This window comes from Bidens hawaiensis, unplaced genomic scaffold (assembly GCF_021521415.1).
Source record: "Bidens hawaiensis isolate Kalapana, Puna unplaced genomic scaffold, B.hawaiensis_p1.1 tig00009951_1, whole genome shotgun sequence".
In the NCBI taxonomy this organism is placed as follows: domain Eukaryota; kingdom Viridiplantae; phylum Streptophyta; class Magnoliopsida; order Asterales; family Asteraceae; genus Bidens; species Bidens hawaiensis.
Window position 1 is genome coordinate 671,194 of NW_027491753.1, and position 22,482 is coordinate 693,675.

General features: G+C 39.4%; 2 protein-coding genes across 2 annotated transcripts; both read left to right on the top strand.

The window, feature by feature from the left end:
- The first annotated feature begins 1,091 nt into the window (after window positions 1-1,091).
- LOC143533917 (putative beta-D-xylosidase 7) lies at window positions 1,092-7,895 on the top strand. The gene is made up of 5 exons (XM_077028544.1): window positions 1,092-1,439; window positions 1,525-1,622; window positions 2,158-2,925; window positions 2,990-3,291; window positions 7,624-7,895. The coding sequence occupies exons 1-5, from the start codon at window positions 1,348-1,350 to the stop codon at window positions 7,873-7,875; spliced, it is 1,512 nt and encodes a 503-aa protein (XP_076884659.1). The 5' UTR covers window positions 1,092-1,347; the 3' UTR covers window positions 7,876-7,895.
- A 7,358-nt stretch (window positions 7,896-15,253) lies between these two features.
- LOC143533935 (uncharacterized) lies at window positions 15,254-21,497 on the top strand. Its single transcript, XM_077028556.1, has 11 exons — window positions 15,254-15,422; window positions 15,518-15,782; window positions 19,654-19,690; window positions 19,763-19,901; window positions 19,984-20,057; window positions 20,130-20,268; window positions 20,353-20,568; window positions 20,654-20,773; window positions 20,842-21,018; window positions 21,114-21,184; window positions 21,344-21,497. Exons 1-11 carry the CDS (start codon window positions 15,270-15,272, stop codon window positions 21,495-21,497), a joined length of 1,545 nt encoding a protein of 514 aa, XP_076884671.1. The 5' UTR covers window positions 15,254-15,269.
- The last annotated feature ends 985 nt before the right edge of the window (window positions 21,498-22,482 follow it).

Below are 22,482 nucleotides of genomic sequence, written 5' to 3' on the forward strand. Positions count from 1 at the left end.
AAATAAACAAAACTTTGACAAACTCAAAATCACCCGAAAATAATTCTAGATTTATAAACTTTAAACGATTTAAAGTTTAAGATGTAGATCCGGTTTTAAACGAACCGGTATCGACTCGTACGTTGTAACCGCGGCTCTGATACCACTGTTGGGTTTCAACGGTGGTTCAGAACGAAAACGGTTATTATATTTGAACCCGTTTTAGTTAAAAGAATCGTTTCAACAGTTATTAATCATTATTAATAAACGAGTATATGAACGGGTCATAAAACGCAGCGGATATAACGAGTTAAAACGAACCAAAACAAAACCTGAACCTGAATCCGATTACAAACGCCTACGAGCACGAATAACATAAATAATAATCAACCATAGGGTGTTTTCGATATACCTCGGTTAACAAGAACCGGGAAGACACACCGAGGAGTAATCGAGACACACTAGAGATGAGACACAATCAAGCACCCAAATGGAGGTCCGGCGGCGGCTGTGAGCGGCGGCGGCGGCTTCCAATGGGTATAAAGACAACAGCAATGGACGGCAACCAACAGCAGACGACTCCCTTAGCAGCGCAACCCCAGCAGCAACCAAAACCCTTGTTCGCCGGAAAGTAGAGCTCGCCGGAGAAGATAACCCAGTTCGCCGGAAAAACGAATCTGGGGTTTAAACAGCACTGGAGCTCGCGAGAGGCTGCGGTGGTGTTTGTAGTTATTGATAGGATGTGCGGCGGTGGCTGGGTGATGTCCACGGCGGCCGGAATGGCTCGCCGGGAAAACGGGTGGCCAGATTTCGGTGCCAGAACTAAGTGGGCAGCTAGGGTTTGTGATATTTTAGATTGGTTACCATAAATAGATAAAGAGTATGTATTTATAGGTAATTAACTTAGGGTTTAACAATTAACCATCTTGGGCTTGAGCCCAATCAAACAAAGCCTAGTCCATAACCCTATCCATATAATTATTTTATGTGTCGGGCCTAATTAACCTTTAAGTAGGCCTTTATCTCGTTACCCCCGGTGTAAGTCTATCCGGGTCACGTTCGGGTCGGTCACGTTGACTTGACCCGAAACGTCCATAAAGTCCAACAGATCCATCCCTCGTCGGGGACTACTCGGTTTCATACGTCCGAGGGATTCAAGGTGACGCTTTTGAGGGTGGAAAGATGAACCCCACTTCTGATCAACTTCAAGCATCTGCCTGCTACAAACATTTTGTTGCTAATGATTTAGATAACTAGAAAAACGTTACTCGTTACAACTTTGATGCCAATGTGACTCACCAAGATTTAGCCGATACTTACTTACCGCCATTTCAGAAATATGTGCAACAAGGGCAGGCCAGTGGCATAATGTGTGCTTATAATCGAGTCAATGGTCTACCCAACTGTGCTGATTATAACCTTTTGACCAAAACAGCTCGTCAAGCTTGGAGCTTTAAAGGGTGGGTACCATCATTTTTTTATTAAAAGATTTTGGTACTCACAAATGAAGCATATGTTTACCTGCCTTATTGTTGTGATTCACAGGTACATTGCATCGGATTGTGATGCAGTTGCCATTATGCATGATGTTCAAGGATACTCAAAATTACCCGAAGATGCGGTTGCCAGCGTTCTTAAAGCAGGTACTGTTATAGATTGACCCATTCTACAAGTTTATTTATGCAAAAATAAATTGTATATTTTGGGTCACCTTAAATTAGTGAACCGAATTAATTTGTAGTCAACGGGCCACTGTTATAAATCTTAACTTACAAATGGTGCGAATGGGTTACACCACTCATGAACATTGTTATTAATCCATTAAGGGGGTGGCGGTGCAACTTGTTGCCCGCTTACCTGCCTCTCTATTGTAAATTTGTAACTGGATCCTTTAATTAGAAATGCGAATTATTAAAGTTTTCAACTACAAGTAAACGATTCGAGTGGCTGAGCCAGGTTGGGCTCATGCTTGAAGTTGAACGAGCCAGCTTGGCTCAACTCGTTTAATTTAAATGGGCTGAAATGTTGAGCTCGCGATCGGATCGTAAAAGCTCAATGACATCTCAGTGTACAATCTTTAGTGTATAAAAACAAGTCACAGTCTAATGACATGATTGGCTATTACACTTTTCAAACTTAATTCTAAATATCATGCAACTTAAATGAGTTTTCTTGCAGGGATGGATGTGAACTGTGGTTCATATCTAAAGAAATACACCAAATCAGCAGTCCAAATGAACAAGTTAACAGAAGCAGAAATAGATAGAGCTCTAGAGAATTTATTTACAATCAGAATGAGATTAGGCTTGTTCAATGGGAACCCGAAAACCGGCATCTATGGCAACATTGGGCCCGAAGAAGTGTGTTCCATAGAACACCAAACTCTAGCCCTTGAAGCTGCCCGGAACGGGATCGTTTTGCTGAAAAACTCACCTAATATTCTCCCGCTTTCAAAAACCGAAACCACCTCCATTGCTGTTATTGGACCCAACGGTAACACTACCGCAACATTGCTCGGTAACTATGAGGGTGTAGCATGCAAAAACATCACAGTTCTTCAAGCACTCGGAAACTATGTGGAAAACATACAGTACCACCAAGGGTGTGTTGATTCTGTGAATTGGACATCTGTTAATATCGATGAAGCTGTTGGGATAGCACAAGTGGTTGATTTTGTGGTTTTGGTGATGGGTTTGGATCAAAGTCAAGAAAGGGAGAAACATGATCGGGTCGAGTTGGGTCTGCCCGGAAAGCAAGAGGAGCTTGTTTTGGCTGTGGCTCAAGCTGCTAAGAAACCGGTTTTGTTGGTGTTAATTTGCGGTGGCCCGGTGGATGTTTCGTTTGCTAAAAATGAGGCAAAAGTTGGGAGTATTTTGTGGGCTGGTTACCCTGGCGAAGCTGGTGGGACTGCACTTGCTGAAATCATCTTTGGTGACCATAATCCAGGTCAGCTTCGGCTTTGACTTTTTTACTTGTTCGGCCCATTTACGTTGTTTTTTTTTCTCTGCAGGTGGAAGATTACCGATGACATGGTATCCAAAGGAGTTTTCAAATGTAGCAATGACGGATATGCGAATGAGGCCCGACCCGTCAACAGGCTACCCGGGCCGTACGTACCGATTCTACAACGGGAAAGCGGTTTATGAATTCGGGTACGGTCTTAGCTACTCAACCCATTTGTACAAGTTTGTTTCGGGTACCCAGAACAAGATTTATATCAAGCGTAACCAAGGCGGTGAAGTTTTGGTGTCAGGGGTTGGGGAGGAGGCGTGTGAGAAAATGGCGTTCAAAGTGGTGGTTGGTGTGGAGAAGGTGTGTAAAGAATAAGATGGTTGTAATGAAAGTAATGTTTATTACTTGAAGGTGTAAATAATACAAAGACAACTACATCTATTTATACACAAACAAACCCTAGCTTTAAACCCATAAAAGGCCCATGGGCTTTAACCAACTACATGGGCTAAAACCCTAATTATAACTAAATACAACTAACACTCCTCCTCAAGTTGGAGCATAGATGTTAATCATGCCCAACTTGTTACAAATAAAATCTATCTGAGCTTTCCGGAGCGGTTTAGTTAGAATGTCTGCTAGCTGAAAATTTTTCTTCACATGAACTGGTTGAATGGATGGAGGATCAATTTGTGTGCCTACTAATCGATCTCTGATAAGGTGGCAGTCGACCTCAATATGTTTTGTCCTCTCATGAAATACTTGATTCTTGGCTATGTGAATGGCTGATTGACTATCACAGTATAACCGCATCAAGTCATTAGAAACAACCCCGAGTTCTATGAGAAGACGACGTACCCATGTCATCTCTGACGTTACATCTGCCATGGCTCTATACTTCGATTCGGCACTCGACCGGGAAACCGTGTGTTGCTTCTTACTCTTCCATGATACAAGATTTCCTCCAACAAACACACAATATCCGGTGGTAGATCGTCGAGAAATCGGACAACCTGCCCAATCTGCATCTGAGAACCCTGATATCCGACCATCTCCTTCTTCCGTGAAGGCACCCACACGACAATGACCCTGATCAGAGTATAATATACCCAAACCAGGTGAGGTCTTAAGATATCTTAAGACACGAATGGCAGCATCCCAGTGACCGGTGTATGGCGCAGCCATAAATTGGCTCAGAACACTAACAGTAAAGGAGATATCCGGTCGTGTGACGGTTAAATAATTAAGTTTACCAACCAACCGTCTGCATCGCTCAGGATCTTTCATTGGATCTCCTTCCTTTGGGAGGAGTTTCTTTGTAGGAAGCATTGGGGTATCAACAGGTTTACAACCCAGTAAGCTACATTCAGTCAACATATCAAGGACATACTTTTGTTGGGAGAGAAGTATTCCTTGTGGAGAGCGAGAAACTTCTATGCCAAGGAAATACCTCAATCGACCTAAGTCGCTGACCTGAAACTGAGACTGAAGAAACTGCTTAAGTTCGGTGATCCCGACCTCGTCATCACCTGTGATTATAATGTCATCCACATAAACAACTACGATAAATCCTCTTTCCTTTCTGGTGTCTAAAGAAGACAGAGTGATCGTAGGCACTCCGAGTCATCCCAAACTGTCCCATAACACTAGAGAATCGACCAAACCATGCCCTGGGAGACTGTTTAAGACCATATAGAGAAAGACGTAGTCTGCAAACTTTCGAGGCCTCCTCCTCAACAACGAACCCGGGTGGCTGCTCCATATATACCTCCTCCTCAAGAACACCATTAAGAAAGGCATTCTTGACATCAAGCTGGTGGAGCGGCCAATGATTAATGGCAGCAAGAGCAATACAAATACGAACAAATGGCATTTTAGCAACTGGGGAGAAGGTTTCATCATAATCAATGCCATATGCCTGAGAATACCCTTTTGCGACCAACCGAGCCTTCAAGCGGTGTAAGGAGCCGTCCGGGTGTAGTTTAACCGTAAACACCCAACGACAACCAACAATACGCTTCCCTTTAGGAAGTGTTTCAAGATCCCATGTATGATTGGACTTTAGAGCCCTAATTTCGTCTTCCATAGCCGTTCGCCATCCTGGGTGAGCGAGAGCACTCATCACATTTTTGGGAATCGGGTAGGAATCAAGAGTAGTGGTGTACGCATGAGATTCAGGAGATAGGTGGGTGTAGGCAACATAGTCCTGAATTGGGTAACGAGTGCATTTCTGGGGTTCTTTGCGAAAAGAAATAGGTATATCGGGTAGTGGTGCACCAGGAGGATTATAAACGGGTGTATCAGGGGTAGCTTCTGGTAAAGGTGTCGGATCGGGTAAGGATGTATCAGTGAGAGGTGTAGATTGTTCGGATGCAGACGGAGGATCTGAGGGTATTTCGGGGTTGTAGCCTGAATGTGAATCAAGTGTCTCTGATATTTGACCCTTACCTCGCCTAGCATATGTGAAAAGCAGTGGCGGAGGTTCTGTCGGTGGGTCAGAATCAGCAGAGATTGGATCGGTAGAGGGAATCGACACAGGAATGGTGGGGAGGAAGGGAGATGTGGGTATATCGAGGTCGGGAAATGGGCCAGAAACAGGAGTGGAACACTAAAGAAAGTAAGGAGACTCGTGAAAAGTGACATCGGCACTAGTAAAGTATCGGTGAAGTGATGGGCTATAGCATCGATACCCTTTTTGAACCCGTGAGTAACCAAGAAAGACACAACGAATGGCTCGGGGATCAAGTTTGATGGTTTTCGGACGATGGTCATGAACATAGGCGACACAACCAAATACTTTAGGTGCGAGAGGAAATGGATCATCGTTGGGAAATAGTACAGAAAATGGTGTTTTACGATGAAGAACGGTTGAGGGCATGCGGTTAATCAGATATGTGGCAGTGAGAACGACATCTCCCCAAAAACGATGAGGAACACGTGATTGGATCATGATTGTGCGAGCAACATCCAATATGTGACGATTTTTGCGTTCGGACACACCATTTTGTTGAGATGTATAAGCACACGATGATTCATGAATAATGCCGTTGGTTTTTAAGTATGAAGAAAAGTCGGTGGAAAAATATTCTTTAGCATTATCAGATCGTAAAGTTTTAATGGTGGTGTTAAATTGGTTTTGAACATAAGCATTAAATTCTCGAAATATGGAAAATACCTCACTACGAGATTTCAACAAATAAACCCAAGTAGTGCGAGAATAGTCATCAATAAAGGTAAAGAAATATTCAAAACCCAACGTAGATTTGATAAGGCAAGGACCCCATACATCAGAATGCAACAGTTCAAAACAAGAACTGACTCGATTGGGCACCCTAGGGGGATAGGGACGCCTGGTATGTTTACCAAGTTGACACGACTCACAATGAAAATTAAAAGACGAAAGTGGTAAATCAGGTCGCATTTGCCTCAAAACCGCTTTAGAGGGATGACCTAACTGACAGTGAGCCTCCCTGATAGCGGAATCACATAAGTTTGCTACAGGATACGAAAACGGGGATATACGATAGAGACCTCCTGATTCAAAACCAGTACCAATTACCCGGTTTGTTCCTAGTTCATGAAAAACGCAGTGAGTTGGGTAAAAGGTCACAGAACAGTTGTTTTGTTTGGTAATCTGACTCACTGAACAAAGACTGGTAGGAAATTTAGGAACAAATAGGATAGAAGACAGTTTTAGGTTTTCCGAGTTACTGATGGATCCTATGCCAAGAACGGGACATGAAGATCCATCGGCAAGACGTACTGGTGCATGGGAAACATTTTGAAGACTAGAGAAAATACCCCGATTCCCAGACATGTGATGTGTGGCTCCAGAATCAATCACCCATGATGAGTCAAGACTAGAAGATTTACCTGGATGTGCCGAGTTGGTTTGAGGATGAGGCAGTTGCGAGGCAAGAAACCGTTGAATAAGATCATGCTCCTCCTTGGTAAATGTATACGTGTATTTATTGTCGCCCATAGTAATACACCAAACTGAAAATGGTAATCTTCAGATTGTGAACAGTAACTCTGAGATAAGAATGTGTTTAACCAGAAAACGAGTGTAGGTAGTGGCTGGAAACAGATTTTGGCAGCGGCAGACTGACAACGGTAGACAACAGCAAACAGAAAGTCGTCGGTTCGAAAAACTAACAGCACGGGGAGTTTCGGACAAGAAAAATAATAAATCTGAAAAAAAGGACGGTGTCCGGAAACAGGGTCACGCGCCGTCACGCGGTGGCGCGTGGGCGGCAGTGACGGTGATCGGGCGGCGCGGGGCGGCGCGTGCGGCGGCGGCTGGCGACGGATTTTTGACAGATAATATTTCGGGGGTTTCTGGTTACGATGGTGGCGGCGGTGATGGTAGGGGGTGTCTGGAAAAAAGATTCCGTGATAGGGCAGCAGGTTTAACGAGACCGGAGCTCGTTTCAGATCTGATGGCTGTTGATCAGATTCAGGTTCGGGTCAGACCGCTAGGGTTTGGATCGAGAGCCGTAGCTCTGATACCATGTAAAGAATAAGATGGTTGTAATGAAAGTAATGTTTATTACTTGAAGGTGTAAATAATACAAAGACAACTACATTTATTTATACACAAACAAATCCTAGCTTTCAACCCATAAAAGGCCCATGGGCTTTAACCAACTGCATGGGCTAAAACCATAATTATAACTAAATACAACTAACAAGGTGCATGGGCCGGCGAGTAACCACACGGTGTTGTTATTTGCGAAGCGTTGGAATGGAGATATGGTGAAGCAGTTGGTGGGGTATGAGAGAGTGAGTCTAGGAGCAATGGAGAGAGGTGAGGTTGAGTTTGTAGTGAAGCCTTGTGAGCATTGGAGTAAGGCTAATGAAGCTGGGTTGATGGTTATGGAACAAGGGTCTCATGTACTAGTTGTGGGAGATGAAAAGTATACTATTGACATTGTAATTATGTGATTAATTTAAGGGAATGTTAGTAGTAGAATCATGTCTTGTATCTATATATATCAAGATAAAAGAACAACATAACATAATCATGCATGCATTGTGAGGAAGCTAGCAGGAAATGGTTCTAATAATAGCCTACTGTACTAGTCCAACTAACAAACAGAAGTTACTTATCCAACACTCGATCGATCATTTTAATAATGACTCTTTTCTAACTTCATTTGCTTTATAAGCAACACATTAGCTACTACCACTACTGGTGGGTAGTTGTCTTATGCTTGACTAATTTGTTTTGGTGCTACAATGCAATTGTTTTAGATGGTTTGAATGGCATGGGATACACTTAAGAAAGAAGATAATTAACATCAAATTGAATCTGAAACAAACTGTTTTTAAGTAACTTCTGGTAAGCAATTAACGGAAATTGTAATGTCTCAACCAGCTTCTCTTTTTTTTTTTTTTTTCCATCCAAAATGCCCAAATGTATTGAATGTGCAGTCTAGTTCCATCTGGTTTGTTTTTATATTAATTTAACTAATCTGATATGGTGCTGCAGTAAGTACATTGAAGGTGCTCAAGTGGCCTAGCATGGGATTAGTCACCCATGGCTCATACATCTATCAAGAGCTTCTTAGATTTCAGGTGATCATGTTTTATATATCATGTTAAAGTTAAAGCAATTTATTTGTCTAGCTGATGGGAAATTTCTTGTCTCAGTAGGAAGTGGCCCTGGTCTCTAAGTGTGGGATATCTCATCATCAATCGCCAAAGCATCTTTACCAAAAGAAAATGTAAGAATCCATTTGTGTTTTGAATTTTCATCATCAATTAAAAGCAGATCATTCTTTGTGGTTGGTTACCCCTGCTTCAGTACTTTGTATTTAAATCATCTTGGAACACCACAACATGGACTCCGCGAATAAGCTCAAAGCACATTGTGCAATTTCTGCCTTTAATGTGTCAAATGACGGGAAACTTCTTGCCATGTAAGCGTTTGTTATTTTTTATTTCCAAGTTTGGTTGTAGTTGTCGAAATGTGATGGTCAAAAGGTTGTGATCTTTCTCTTGGTGGCTACTAACGAGCCATGTGACTGTTTTAGAAAGTTGTCGATTACGAGTTTCAGCAAAGGTAAAACTTTATTTTCCTTGATTGTCACTAGACAATTGCAAAGGAAACTGATATCACAGTGAAAAAATGAAATGGAGACGCGGGGTATCGATCCCCGTACCTCTCGCATGCTAAGCAAGCGCTCTACAATCTGAGCTACATCCCCTTTATTCTAGTTTATTTCAGATAACATTATATAACTTCCATGGGTCATGTCAAGTGAACCTCAACATCAACATTACTTAATTTCAGTTGTAACACAATATGGATCTTACTGAAAGCTATATATTTCCTTGAATGATAAAATGTTACTATGTTAGATTAATATTCCACGGTATATTTATCAATGCGAGGGCTAGACGTGCACAATATGGATCTTATTGAAAGCTATATGTATTCTTGAATGATAAAATGTTACTATATTAGATTAATATTCCACGGTATATTTATCAATGCGAGGGCTAGACGTGCACAAAAAAACCGGTTTCAGAACCGAACCGGTGGAACCGACCCGGAACCAGTTCCAGTTCCTACCCGATTGGCCTTGTACCCGGTCTGGGTATTTTTAAACCTGAAATCCCTACCCGGTTTCACTGATTATATTTCCAAACGGTTCCTACCCGGTTCCATTTTGTACCCGGTTCGGTTCCTACCTGAAAAAACCGGTTCCGGCGGTTTTTTTTAAAACGCAGCTGATGGTCAAAGTAGCCGTTGTAACCGGTTCCAACGGTAATATAGCCGTTGGAACCGCCGTTGGAACCGGTTTTTGAGAGAGAATAGAGCCGTTGTAACCGGTTCCAACGGTAATATAGCCGTTGGAACCGGTTTTTGATGCCCGAAACCTATATATAACTTGTTTTCCACCACTTGTTTCACCACCAAACTCAAAATCAAACTAAAATACTTCTCGTTTAGCAAACCCGACCATCTGACTCAATAATATTATGGCACCCACCAAAAAAACTAACAACAAGGCTAAGAAGAATGTTTTTGTTGAACCCGTTCGTGCTATAGATGACCCACAAGTTCTTGCGGTAGTCACCCATAACCGCAACCAAGACATATGGAAGAATTGGGATTTGGTTATCAATGTCGATGGTGATCAAAAGGCTTGTTGCAAACTATGTGGAGCACTATTAAAGCACGATTCCAACTCGACTTTGAAAAAGCACATCGAGAAGCCATATTGCAAGGCCTTGAAAGGCATTGGCGCAACCGATTAAGTTGACTTGGGTAAAGATGGTACGCTATTTCGTTACAACACGAATCAAGTTCATAACAATCTTTTGCCCAACGCCAAACTCTGCAAAGTTTTCATAACAATCTTGTTGACGTACGCGAGGCCGATATGCTTCCCAAAAGTGTTTGGGTGAATGTCGGTTTTTTGTTGAAATATCTTGACGTGTTCAAAACCTCAACAACAAAGTTATCGGGAGTCTATTATCCTACTAGTTGTTGGGTTTTGCAAGAATTGTACTACATGTCTTGTACTTTTAAAGAGTTTGAGGAGAAGAACAAACTCTTCAAGAATATTGTTGCGGTAATGAATGAAAAGTTCTTAAAATATTTTGAAAACATATCGCCGGTCTTTACTTGTGCCGCCGCTTTAAACCCCTATTGGAATGTTAATGGGGTTGAGACAACGATCGAAGAAATATTCGAAAATATGGGTATGCACGAGATCGACCCGAATTTATCGACAGAAGCGAAGGAAAATTTAACAAAAACCTTCAAGACCTTTATGACCATTATTTATAAATGTATGGTCCAAGCACGAGATCGTCTATTGTGAAAAATACAACTACTAGTAGGCCGTGCAAGGACCGACTTATAAACTTGATGAATGTGGTTCGTGAATCGGCATCGAAAAGGCAAAGAGGAAACACACCAACTAGCGAACTTGGTCGATATAGTAGAGCAAACTATGTTGAGGGCGCAACGGTCGACGACACTCGCAATATTGATTTGTTGGCTTGGTGGAAAGAAAAACAAAACGAATTTCCTATTCTATCCGCCATGGCTCGTAATTTTCTTGCGGTACAAGCCTCAACGGTTGCTTCCGAATCGGTTATTTCTCTTAGTGGGAGGGTATTATCAATGCGAAGAACAAAATTAACTCCCGAGTCTCTAGAAGTTTGCATTTGCCTAAAGGACCATTCGGATGCAGTGGATCGAGTACAACACAAGGCAAACTTTAAGGACGAAATACCAATAGAGCGTCCTATTCATGATGAGGAGGCGGAGGACGGGCATTCTTCCGATAATTCGGGTGGTGAAGAAGACGAGTGTGAAGACGAGGGTGAAGACGAAGAAGAGTTGTAATTTTTATTTGTTTTAGTAAAATCATTTGTAACACGATCAAAGTTCAACAAATATTTAGTTTTGATTTGTTTAATAACTACTTTTGTTTTGTTTATTACCAGTACCGGTTTATTTTCTTATTAGTCATGATTAATTTTTTGTTACTTTTTTAATAACGACGAACACTTTATTTATTTAAACAAGAACTATTACAAACATTATTAAAACATAACGATACTAAACATAACAACTACAACTAAAAAACAACGTCGGTCGTTTTAATCCGGCGTTCTACAACGATTAAGTGTTGTTACCGGCGGTAGATGCTTGGGTTGTAGAGCCGGACGACTCTCCCACTTCCGCTTTTTTAGCATCCAAACTTCTTTTCTCATGACAATACTTATTCGTATGTTTTCGTAATGTCGAGTTGAACCCTGCTTTAAGAAACTTCGAGCAATATTTGCAACGAGCCATCTCTTGTGCGTCGGTCATGACACACAAATCGTAATGAACCCAAACATCGGGGCATTGTGTTGTTTCGATCACCATAACAACGTCGTCATTAGTTGCCATTTCTTGTCGGTTTAACCTTAATTGTGATTTAGAGTGTGTTATATAGTTTTGAAAGTGGTTTAACTAACAACACACAACACATTGCTATTTATAGTATGTTTCTAGGCTTAATATAGTAAAATAACCGGTTCCAACGCTCACAAACGGCTATATAGCCGTTGTAACCGGTTTGTAACAGCTAGTTTATTTGAATTTAAAAAAAAACTGGCGGAACCGGTTTTTACGTAAAAACCGGTCCCGGTTCCTACCCTAACCTGTTCCTAAAATTTGGCAATTCGGGGCATCGGTTCGGGTCCGGAACCGACCCGGTTCCTGACTGGAACCGGTCCTATTTTCTACCCGGTGTTAAAAAAATCGGTTCCGAACCGCTTCGGGTTTTTACCAGTACCCGATTTTGTGCACCTCTAGCGAGGGCCATACCTATAAAGTCGAGGAAATTGACCATGAAAGTCGATAGATACATCCATGGCCCGCTCTCGGGGTGTGCAAAGTGGGCGACCGGCCGGGGCACGTTTTCTTTGGGAGCACAAAACTTTTAAAATTTCCAGATGTTATATTTGTCGAATACCCTGATGTTTATAATCATTATTTTTATATTACTCAAATGCCTTTTAGACCCCATTTTTTTGGATTAACCAAAGACTTATAGGCCCACTAAAATTTGAAAAATGCAAAGTACTTTTACTTAATCAATATAAGTTAAATAAATAGAAGAAACGAATAGGCGCGATAATAGCAAAATCGACTTCGAAGACCAGCAGCCACACCAACTTCGAACACCAGCAATCATGGTAGCATATGAAAATATGAGTTTTTCAAAATTATAGTTATTGAAATCCTATTTTCGACCCAAAATGCCTCAAGAAAGACTTAGCGGGTTGGCGATGAAAGTTATCAAGGACGGAACATTAGAGAGCATAAACTACGAAGAGTTAATTCACCAATTTGCTATAAAAAATGTTTTGAGAGCTTCACAAATCCTCAATTAGCTATTAATCTATTAATTAAGTGTGTCATAAACTCATTATAATTTCATGATTTTTCTAATTTTTATGTTAATCACTATAATTTTAATCAACGTATAAAAATGTGTTTACATTATTTAGTATGTTTAGGTTTAAGGGGCATATTTTTTCGGCTCGGCCGAGGCACGTGAGTTTTCAGAGCCGGCCATGGATACATCAAAAGAGTTTCACATACAATAAAACAAATTATAACCATTAACACATGAATTTACATTGACCCATATTGTTATATATATATATACTAGTTTTTATTCCCCGTATTACGGGGGTTGTTTTATATTATTTCTTTATAATATTTATTTATTTTTTGAATTTTTATCCTTTTTATTGTATGAAAGTTAATAATATACTTATGGTTTAATGATAAATTGTTTCTTATATAAATGAGATGTTATAACCAAGTTTAAAAGCTATATGTGTTTGATGAGACCAAAGACTCGTTTATATTTTTTACTACAAATTGGTTTTTTAATTATAAATAATATATATCTTTTTTAAATAAGTAATATATTAATTTTTAGTATATTCCTACTTTATAGGATTATTATATCAAATATTTGGTGAGATTAGTTTTATAACTTAATGAGATGTTATAACCCGCTTAAGAAATATATGGGTTTGATAAGACCCATACCCATGAATTCGAGTCAAATTCATGAGTCCATTTAAATCGCGACACTTATATATATTATAGATATATAGGATTAGATACATGTGGGAATCATTTTGGACAAAAAAAAAACTTTTTAAAAAAAATTAAAATTATAAAACAAAAAAAAACTCGAAAATATAAAAAGTAAAAGAATAAAAAAGTTTTATTTTTCATCCCGGTTTCATAAAAAAATTAAAAAGATATCGGTTTAACGAAAATTATATCATAATTTATTGTCTAGATTTATAATGTGTATAACTTTAAACATCCATAATTTCTTGTATATATATCACTGTATTCTTGAGTTTTTTTTCCATGGGATAAGAAAGTAAATGATAAGATTTTAGTTTAAATCTTCATTCTTGAGTTTTTTTTATAAAAGAAATGATAGGAAATGATAGGAAAACTTGGATGTTTTAAGTTCCAAAGTTTTCTTGCCAATTTGGCATGATTTGGAAAGAAAGAAAAGGATAAATATTTAATGCTACCACTTTACCCTTCAATCTACATCTAATAATTGTTTTAAAATGGCTATATTTGTAAAACTACAAATTTTTTTCTTTTCCTTTCCTTTCATTTAAACTAAAGAATGTAATTAACCATTTCTTTTCTTTCCCTTTCTTTCATTTTTCATTAAACTTGAGAATGCATTATATACATGTACTTTCTTTTCTTCTCCCATCCTATCCAATCTTATACTTTCCTTTCTTTTAATTAAAAACTCGAGAACACAGGGGAGAGTTCAAATGAACATCACTCCCCAACTTAAAAACTATAAAAACTAACATTAATCACTTATATAATTTTCTTTTGTTGTTTATACATAAAGGGCTTATATGTAATTTATCATCCTATATTTATGGGATGTTTGAATCTCTCTCAATAAATTAAAACTTAGTTGCTTAATTTCCATTACGAATAAAACTATGAAGCCAGCGAACAATTGAAGAAACTAGTACCACGTTTGGTCTGGCGTTTTGGTGTTGGATTAATGAAGATGCGGAATTTCTGAATTTTATTTTTGGGTGGGCATGCTTTTTTGTGAGGATTGATTTATTAATTGTTTTCACTATTTTTCCTTTTAAAAAAAGGCTGTGTTTTAGATGGTGGGCAAACACTAAAATGAAGGAAATCGATTGCCATTTTACTGGGCTTTGCATTCAGAACCAATTCAGTATATTTAGTATGCACACAATTATAACGACTTACATAACTTAGAATTCTAATATTTTTTAATAATATAAATTCGATTTTGTTTGTGTTTCTCAATAGGGTTCTCTAATATCAGACTAAATATGTTACTTGTGATATGTTGGATGACGTATCTAATATATATATAAAAAAGAAGAAGATTAAATTAGTTTTCGTTATAGTATTTGACTTTGTAGTGTAGTTTACATTTTTTTTTTCAAGATGGAAATTTTTTTTTTGATTAATTTAACAACGTATAGAAACATAGATATTACATCAATATAGCAAGTTACATATGTAAACTATGAATGCAAAAGTTACATATATGTATATCATTAAGTTACATATATGTATCTTAGTATATGACCAATTCTAAAATGCAAAAGTAAAAACACTACATATATGTAAACTTATACAAACAAGAGAGTACATAGTATAATTAAATATGTGTAATTGCAATGCTACACGTATGTCTCACCATCAATAACTTTGTTGTGGTATGTATGTCAAGTAAAGATAATGTTGAAGGACTTAACTTTTTTACAGATTTGTGATGGACGCAACTAAGGCAACAATGTTGAAGGACTTAAGTGTGCTGGAAGACGATTACATGATCAGAATGCGGATTGTACGCCTATGGAATAAGCCGGACTTATATAAACCTGATGAAGTTTATGCAATTGAAATGATAGTTGTTGACGAGGAGGTATGAATAAAAAAATGACGTATATCCTAAGAAATATAAATATATATTAATAATATATAAGTATTTTTATATTTGTTTTAATTTCATTGTTGCAGGGTACTTTAATGCAAGCAATATGTCCCAAGAAATGGTTGCCAAAGTTTAGGTCATTCTTAAGAGAGGAGTCTTTAATAATAAGAAAGCCAACACTTGGTGACAACCGTGGCAAGTTGAAATATGTGGATAACTCCAATAAGATATGCTTCCAGCCTTACACTGCTGCTCTACTTTGCAAAGACTTTGCTGGATCCTACTATGGTTTCAATTTTGCATCGTTTCAATCTGTGGAAGAAAAGAGGCTACCTGAAAATGTAACCATTGGTATGTATCAAACTCTATAACATATTATTAACCTCTTCATATAGTTTCAATAACATTTTCTTTTTTAGATGCTATTGGGTATATTAAAAAATGTTACGAGATTGAAGATACCAACATAAGAACTCGCAATGTTGGTGTCGAAGCACGAAATGAATCTTACCTGATCCATGACGATGTCTCCACGGATTTTCGAGATGAACGAACCACGTCTTGATCTTCTTCTTCTTCAGCGGCTGCGCCGGCGACCTGCAATGCCGTGACCTGCAATGGTTTCGGGGGTGTGGAGGCGACTGCTAAGATATCCTGAGGATTTCTTGTTTACAGACACAAAAAGTGGTGGTGGCTCTTATTGAGCATGACCTATGATAAGGAGGTGGAGACCTCCTTATATAGAGTCTCATGGCCACCATCATGGTACCCTAATGGGCCTAGCCCAGTTAGGGTTACCTCCACAAAACCCCCTCGGCCCAATAACATCGTATTAGTCCATGTAATGAAATAAGCCAAACATAATAGATTTAGGGTCGTAGAACCGGGTTTTAGTACCATACCCCTACAAGCCCCCCCAAGTCCAATGTTGCTCCTGGGCGCTCAAGCGTCTAGGTGGAGCGCTGGACTTTATAAGGTGTGAGGCGGTTTTTTCCCTTTTCTTTGGCCTTGTCTTTATTGTCTGAGTTTTGAGAGGCTTTCTTCATGATGGTGACATGTTGTAATAAAAGCCTGCGCGCGAGGCGACTTACAAGCTATAATAATAATGAAGCTCGCGCGTGAGGCGACTTACGAGCTATAATAATAGTGGAGCTGGCGCGAGAAGCGACTTACGAGCTAAAATAATAATAATGCCCGCGCGAGAGGCGTCTTACGAGCTTAGAATAATAAAAGCCTGCGCGCGAGAGGCGTCTTATGAGCTTTGAGAATAATAATTGAGCTGGCGCGTGAGGCGACTTACGAGCTGTGAAAGTAATAAAATTGGCGCGTGCGGCGACTTACGAGCCTGTAGAATAATGAGAGCCTGCGCGCATGGCGACTTATGAGTTGTAATAATAAAGAAGCTGGCGCGCGAGGCGACTTACGAGCTGTAATAATAAAGAAGCTGGCGCGCGAGGCGACTTACGAGCTTGTAGAATAATGAGAGCCTGCGCGCATGGCGACTTACGAGTTGTAATAATAAAGAAGCTGGCGCGCGAGGCGACTTACGAGCTGTAATAATAAAGAAGCTGGCGCGCGAGGCGACTTACGAGCTTGTAGAATAATGAAGCTGACGCGTGAGGCGGCTTACAAGCTGTAAAATAATAAAGAAGCTGGCGCGCGAGGCGACTTACGAGCTTGTAGAATAATGAAGCTGGCGCGCAAGGCGACTTACGAGCTTGTAGAATAATGAAGCTGGCGCGCAAGGCGACTTACGAGCTATAATAATAAAGAAGCTGGCGCGCGAGGTGACTTACGAGCTGTAATAATAATGAAGCTGGCGCGCAAGGCGACTTACGAGCTATAATAATAAAGAAGCTGGCGCGCGAGGCGACTTACGAGCTGTAATAATAAAGAAGCTGGCGCGCGAGGCGACTTACGAGCTTGTAGAATAATGAAGCTGGCGCGCAAGGCGACTTACGAGCTTGTAGAATAATGAAGCTGGCGCGTGAGGCGGCTTACAAGCTGTAAAATAATAAAGAAGCTGGCGCGTGAGGCGACTTACGAGCTTGTAGAATAATGAAGCTGGCGCGCAAGGCGACTTACGAGCTTGTAGAATAATGAAGCTGGCGCGCAAGGCGACTTACGAGATATAATAATAAAGAAGCTGGCGCGCGAGGCGACTTACAAGCTGTAATAATAAAGAAGCTGGCGCGCGAGGCGACTTACGAGCTTGTAGAATAATGAAGCTGGCGCGCAAGGCGACTTACGAGCTTGTAGAATAATGAAGCTGGCGCGCAATGCGACTTACGAGCTATAATAATAAAGAAGCTGGCGCGCGAGGCGACTTACGAGCTATAATAATAATGAAGCTGGCGCGCAAGGCGACTTACGAGCTATAATAATAAAGAAGCTGGCGCGCGAGGCGACTTACGAGCTGTAAGAATAATAACAGCTTGCGCGCGAGGCGTCTTATGAGCTGTGAATAATAAAGAAGCTGGCGCGCGAGGCGACTTACGGGCTACTTTATGTCACGCGCCACGTGCAGATGTTGCATGCACGTGCGCGTAGACTTTGGTTTTGTGTTATGCGCCACGCGCAGATGTTGCGTGCGCGTGCGTGTAGACTGTGACATGTGCGAGCATGTGATGCGTAAGCATGTATAATATGCGTGAGCATATGTGATGCGTGAACATATGGTATGAGGATTCCCAACCCCTAAGTTTGGCGTGTAGCCATATGGGATCTTAGGAGGATTCCCAACCTTGCAGTTTGGCGCGTAGCCATATGGGATATTAGGGGGATTCCCAACCTTGAAGTTTGGCGCGTAGCCATATGGGATATTAGGAGGATTCCCAACCTTGAAGTTTGGCGGGTAGCCATATGGGATATTAGGAGGATTCCCAACCTTGAAGTTTGGCGCGTAGCCATATGGGATATTAGGAGGATTCCCAACCTTGGCGCGTAGCCATATGGGATATTAGGAGGATTCCCAACCTTGAAGTTTGGCGCGTAGCCATATGGGATATTAGGAGGATTCCCAACCTTGGCGCGTAGCCATATGGGATATTAGGAGGATTCCCAACCTTGAAGTTTGGCGCGTAGCCATATGGGATATTAGGAGGATTCCCAACCTTGAAGTTTGGCGCGTAGCCATATGGGATATTAGGAAGATTCCCAACCTTGGCGCGTAGCCATATGGGATATTAGGAGGATTCCCAACCTTGGCGCGTAGCCGTATGGGATATTAGGAGGATTCCCAACCTTGAAGTTTGGCGCGTAGCCTGATGCGCGCATGCACGGCGATAGAGTGGTGACTCGCAAGTGCGTGTGCATGGCGAAGGTCTCTTGCGCAAAACCCAGATGGTGGTTTCCGCGGCGGCACATGCACGGCTGCGGAGTGAGAACCCCCGGGCGTGCGTACATGGCGGCGGAAGTCTAGTAACTTCTGGATCTGCAATTTAAGAGTCAGATCTGCAACTTAGACCTAAAATCCAGGTCTGTAATCTAGACCTAGATCTGTAAATCAGATCTGGACAGATCTGAAGATTCGGAGCAGATTTAAAACCATCACAGATTCGGAGATCCTGAATCACAGATTTACAGATTCGGAGATCTGATCATTCGAATCACGGATTTTCCTTCTTGCCCAGATCTGGAAGCCTCTTTTTAGATCTACGGATCTTTTTGAGCTTTAAATAGAACAAGCTTTGAAGCCTTTTTCTGTAAACTTCCAGATCTGCGTTTTTCTTGGGAGAGATCTGACAGCCGAGATGAAGATCGAAGGGCAGTTCGTTGCCGTCCCACGGATGGCGCCAATGTCGAAGCACGAAATGAATCTTACCTGATCCATGACGATGTCTCCACGGATTTTCGAGATGAACGAACCACGTCTTGATCTTCTTCTTCTTCAGCGGCTGCGCCGGCGACCTGCAATGCCGTGACCTGCAATGGTTTCGGGGGTGTGGAGGCGACTGCTAAGATATCCTGAGGATTTCTTGTTTACAGACACAAAAAGTGGTGGTGGCTCTTATTGAGCATGACCTGTGATAAGGAGGTGGAGACCTCCTTATATAGAGTCTCATGGCCACCATCATGGTACCCTAATGGGCCTAGCCCAGTTAGGGTTACCTCCACAAAACCCCCTCGGCCCAATAACATCGTATTAGTCCATGTAATGAAATAAGCCAAACATAATAGATTTAGGGTCGTAGAACCGGGTTTTAGTACCATACCCCTACAGTTGGTAAACGCATGAACTTAAGAATTGTGGATTTGGAGTAAGTAGTTTAGTTTATTCAAATTTATTATTTAGATTTTATGTTCCGTTTTATAAATTTATTAATTTGTAGGGGTCGACAACTTAATGTAACTTTATGGGATCAATATGCGTCGCAGTTGAACTCTTATTTGACTAACAATAAAAATGAAACACATGTTGTTATTATACTTCAGTTTGGTGTCGTAAAATTCTACAAAGGTTATGTTTTTATGTTTTATTGTTGTTAAAATTAATACACATTATATGTTACTATAATAAATGATTACCCTTTTTTTGTTAGATAAAGCATACCTTAACAATACTTATACCGTGTCTCGTCTATTCATCAATAGTGATATTGAAGAGATTAAGGCTTTTAAGAAAAGGTGAAAAAATATTTAGATACACCGCATAAAATTTTTAGCTTCATGAGTGTAAAGTTAATTATATTTGAATAGGTACCTCGGAGATGTTGAGTCACAAAATACCTCATCAGCTCAACATGGTGTAGGATCTTCAATTTTGTCAACTCTTCATGATGAATTCCTTATTGACAATGATTTCAATTTTGTTGCTGATATTGCCGACATTAAACAGGTTAACTAATTGCTTTGCTTTTTATAACCAATACTATCTATTTCTTTTATAGTCTAAAATGTTTAACCTTGATCGATATTGCAGGCAAAAAATGTTATTGTGGTTGGTACTATCAAGGCAATCAGTTTGGACACTCTATGGTACTACTATGCATGTGAACAATGTAAATTCAAGGTCATTCCTAAGACGGTTGATGCTGAAAAACAAGAAACCGGTGCTTCCTTTGAAAAAGATTGCAAACCGGAGTATGAGTGTGCAAATCCCAACTGCAACTCAGATCCGGTTGTAGTTGTTCCTAGGTAAAAATTGTAACCAACTTTTTACATTTTTTGGAACAAAATTTTTTAATTAACATTTTTTTTAATTGTTTTAATTGTCTTTTCAGGTTCAAGATTCCTATAAGGTTCAGGATCACACCGGGATTGCTTCTTTAACTCTGTTTGACAGAGATGCTTTCAAGCTGTTAAAGCAAACTGCTAAGTATTTGCTTGATAAAAAAGAAAATGTATATGCTCAATTAAATTTATTATCAAATTGTAGTTAATAATAAAACTTTATTACTTTTAACAAGAGGCTCCATTTCAACTTTATCCTGAGGAGTTGAACGATCTGCTTGAACGAAAGTTTGCATTCAAAATTGAAGTGTCTGACAATAACTTGGATAAAAATAAGCCGTATTACACGATATCCAAGTTAACAAATGACACTACCATTTTACAAGACCTCGACAAGAAGGCTAATGCTGATCGTGTATGAACAATTACCTATACATACTTTGTTTATATAATAATTTGTCATTTATATTGAGTTGGCCTTTAATATTTTATTTTTATATTTCAAATCAGCCTCTAGAGTCTGAGTCGATACAACTTGGGAGTATGTCGGGGTTTCATTCACAAATTCTGTTTCTCAAAAGGTATGTAACAAACTTATTATGTTATACATTTAACGAATATAACTTACTGATTTGTTTTTGGATGGATAACTGTTAGGATTCTGCCTCATTTACTGCTGATAATGAGACCCCAATTTCTGTTATCGATAAAGTCAAGGGTTAGAAGATTTGTGAAGATAGCGTACCCACTAAACGTAACCTTTACACCGTTTATGATGTCGATGAACTTGAGGTTGCTTCCTCCAACAAGGGACGTCCGGGAATCAAGATTACTGAACCTGACGAAAATATGATTCCAAAGTTGTTGATCCCCAAGCTTGAAAAACAAGATTGAATATTCTGAATTTGGGAGATTGGTGCAAGACGACAAGTATGGTTGTTTCAAGTTTTTGTTTTGTTTTTCCTAATAAGTCGTATGTTTTTTTGTTTTGTTTGGTATTTTGTTTGATGTTTTGTTTCGGTTTGTGTGTCTGAATTTGAATTGAAACTTTTTATATTAATATTAAAGGTTAATGTTCTATTATATGGTATATTTGTTGTTTAGAATGTTTATTGCAAGTTATATGCTCGAGTCACATGTCAAACCCGAGCAGCCTGCTTGGAAACAGGGCAAAAACAAACGTGTGCTCTAAAATCCATATATGTGTATAGTAATCACAGTGTTAACTAATTGTGTAAAATATATAGAGTTTGACTAATATAGTCGTGGCATATGTCAAACCCTAGCGTCCCACTCGGAAACAGTGGTGGACCATTGCCTAAGTTATAATACATGTATTTTTGTAAGTCAAAACACGCTCTCTAAAATATATTATGTAATAAACTCTACATATTTTAATAACTATATGTCAGGTAAGTAAAAATTATGAATCATATATATTTAGTTATACACAGCTAAAAGTAATAACTGGTTTGTATATATTTAGTTATAAAATATATAAAATTAAAAATTAGTAGTCAACTCTAATTAGTGAATTCCCTAAACTTACTTACCAACAATTAAGACTCATATATATATCGTTTTGACTTATTTCTGTTATGGAAACAAAATTTCAATATCAATTAATAATTAATGACTTCGCTTAAGTTATGTACTACTAATTAAGTTAAATAACATATGGAAGTCCATTGTTGAACATTGTATGTGATGTAAGTGTCATGTGACCTATCTTTAAATTTTATTACGTCTTTTTTATGCAATTTAACAAATAATTAGGCAATAAAACATGTATAATAATATTGTATTTTATCTTTATGTTTTTCTAGAGTTTGATATATATTGTTTAAAAAAATTTATGTCCGGGAGTGAGGACTCCATA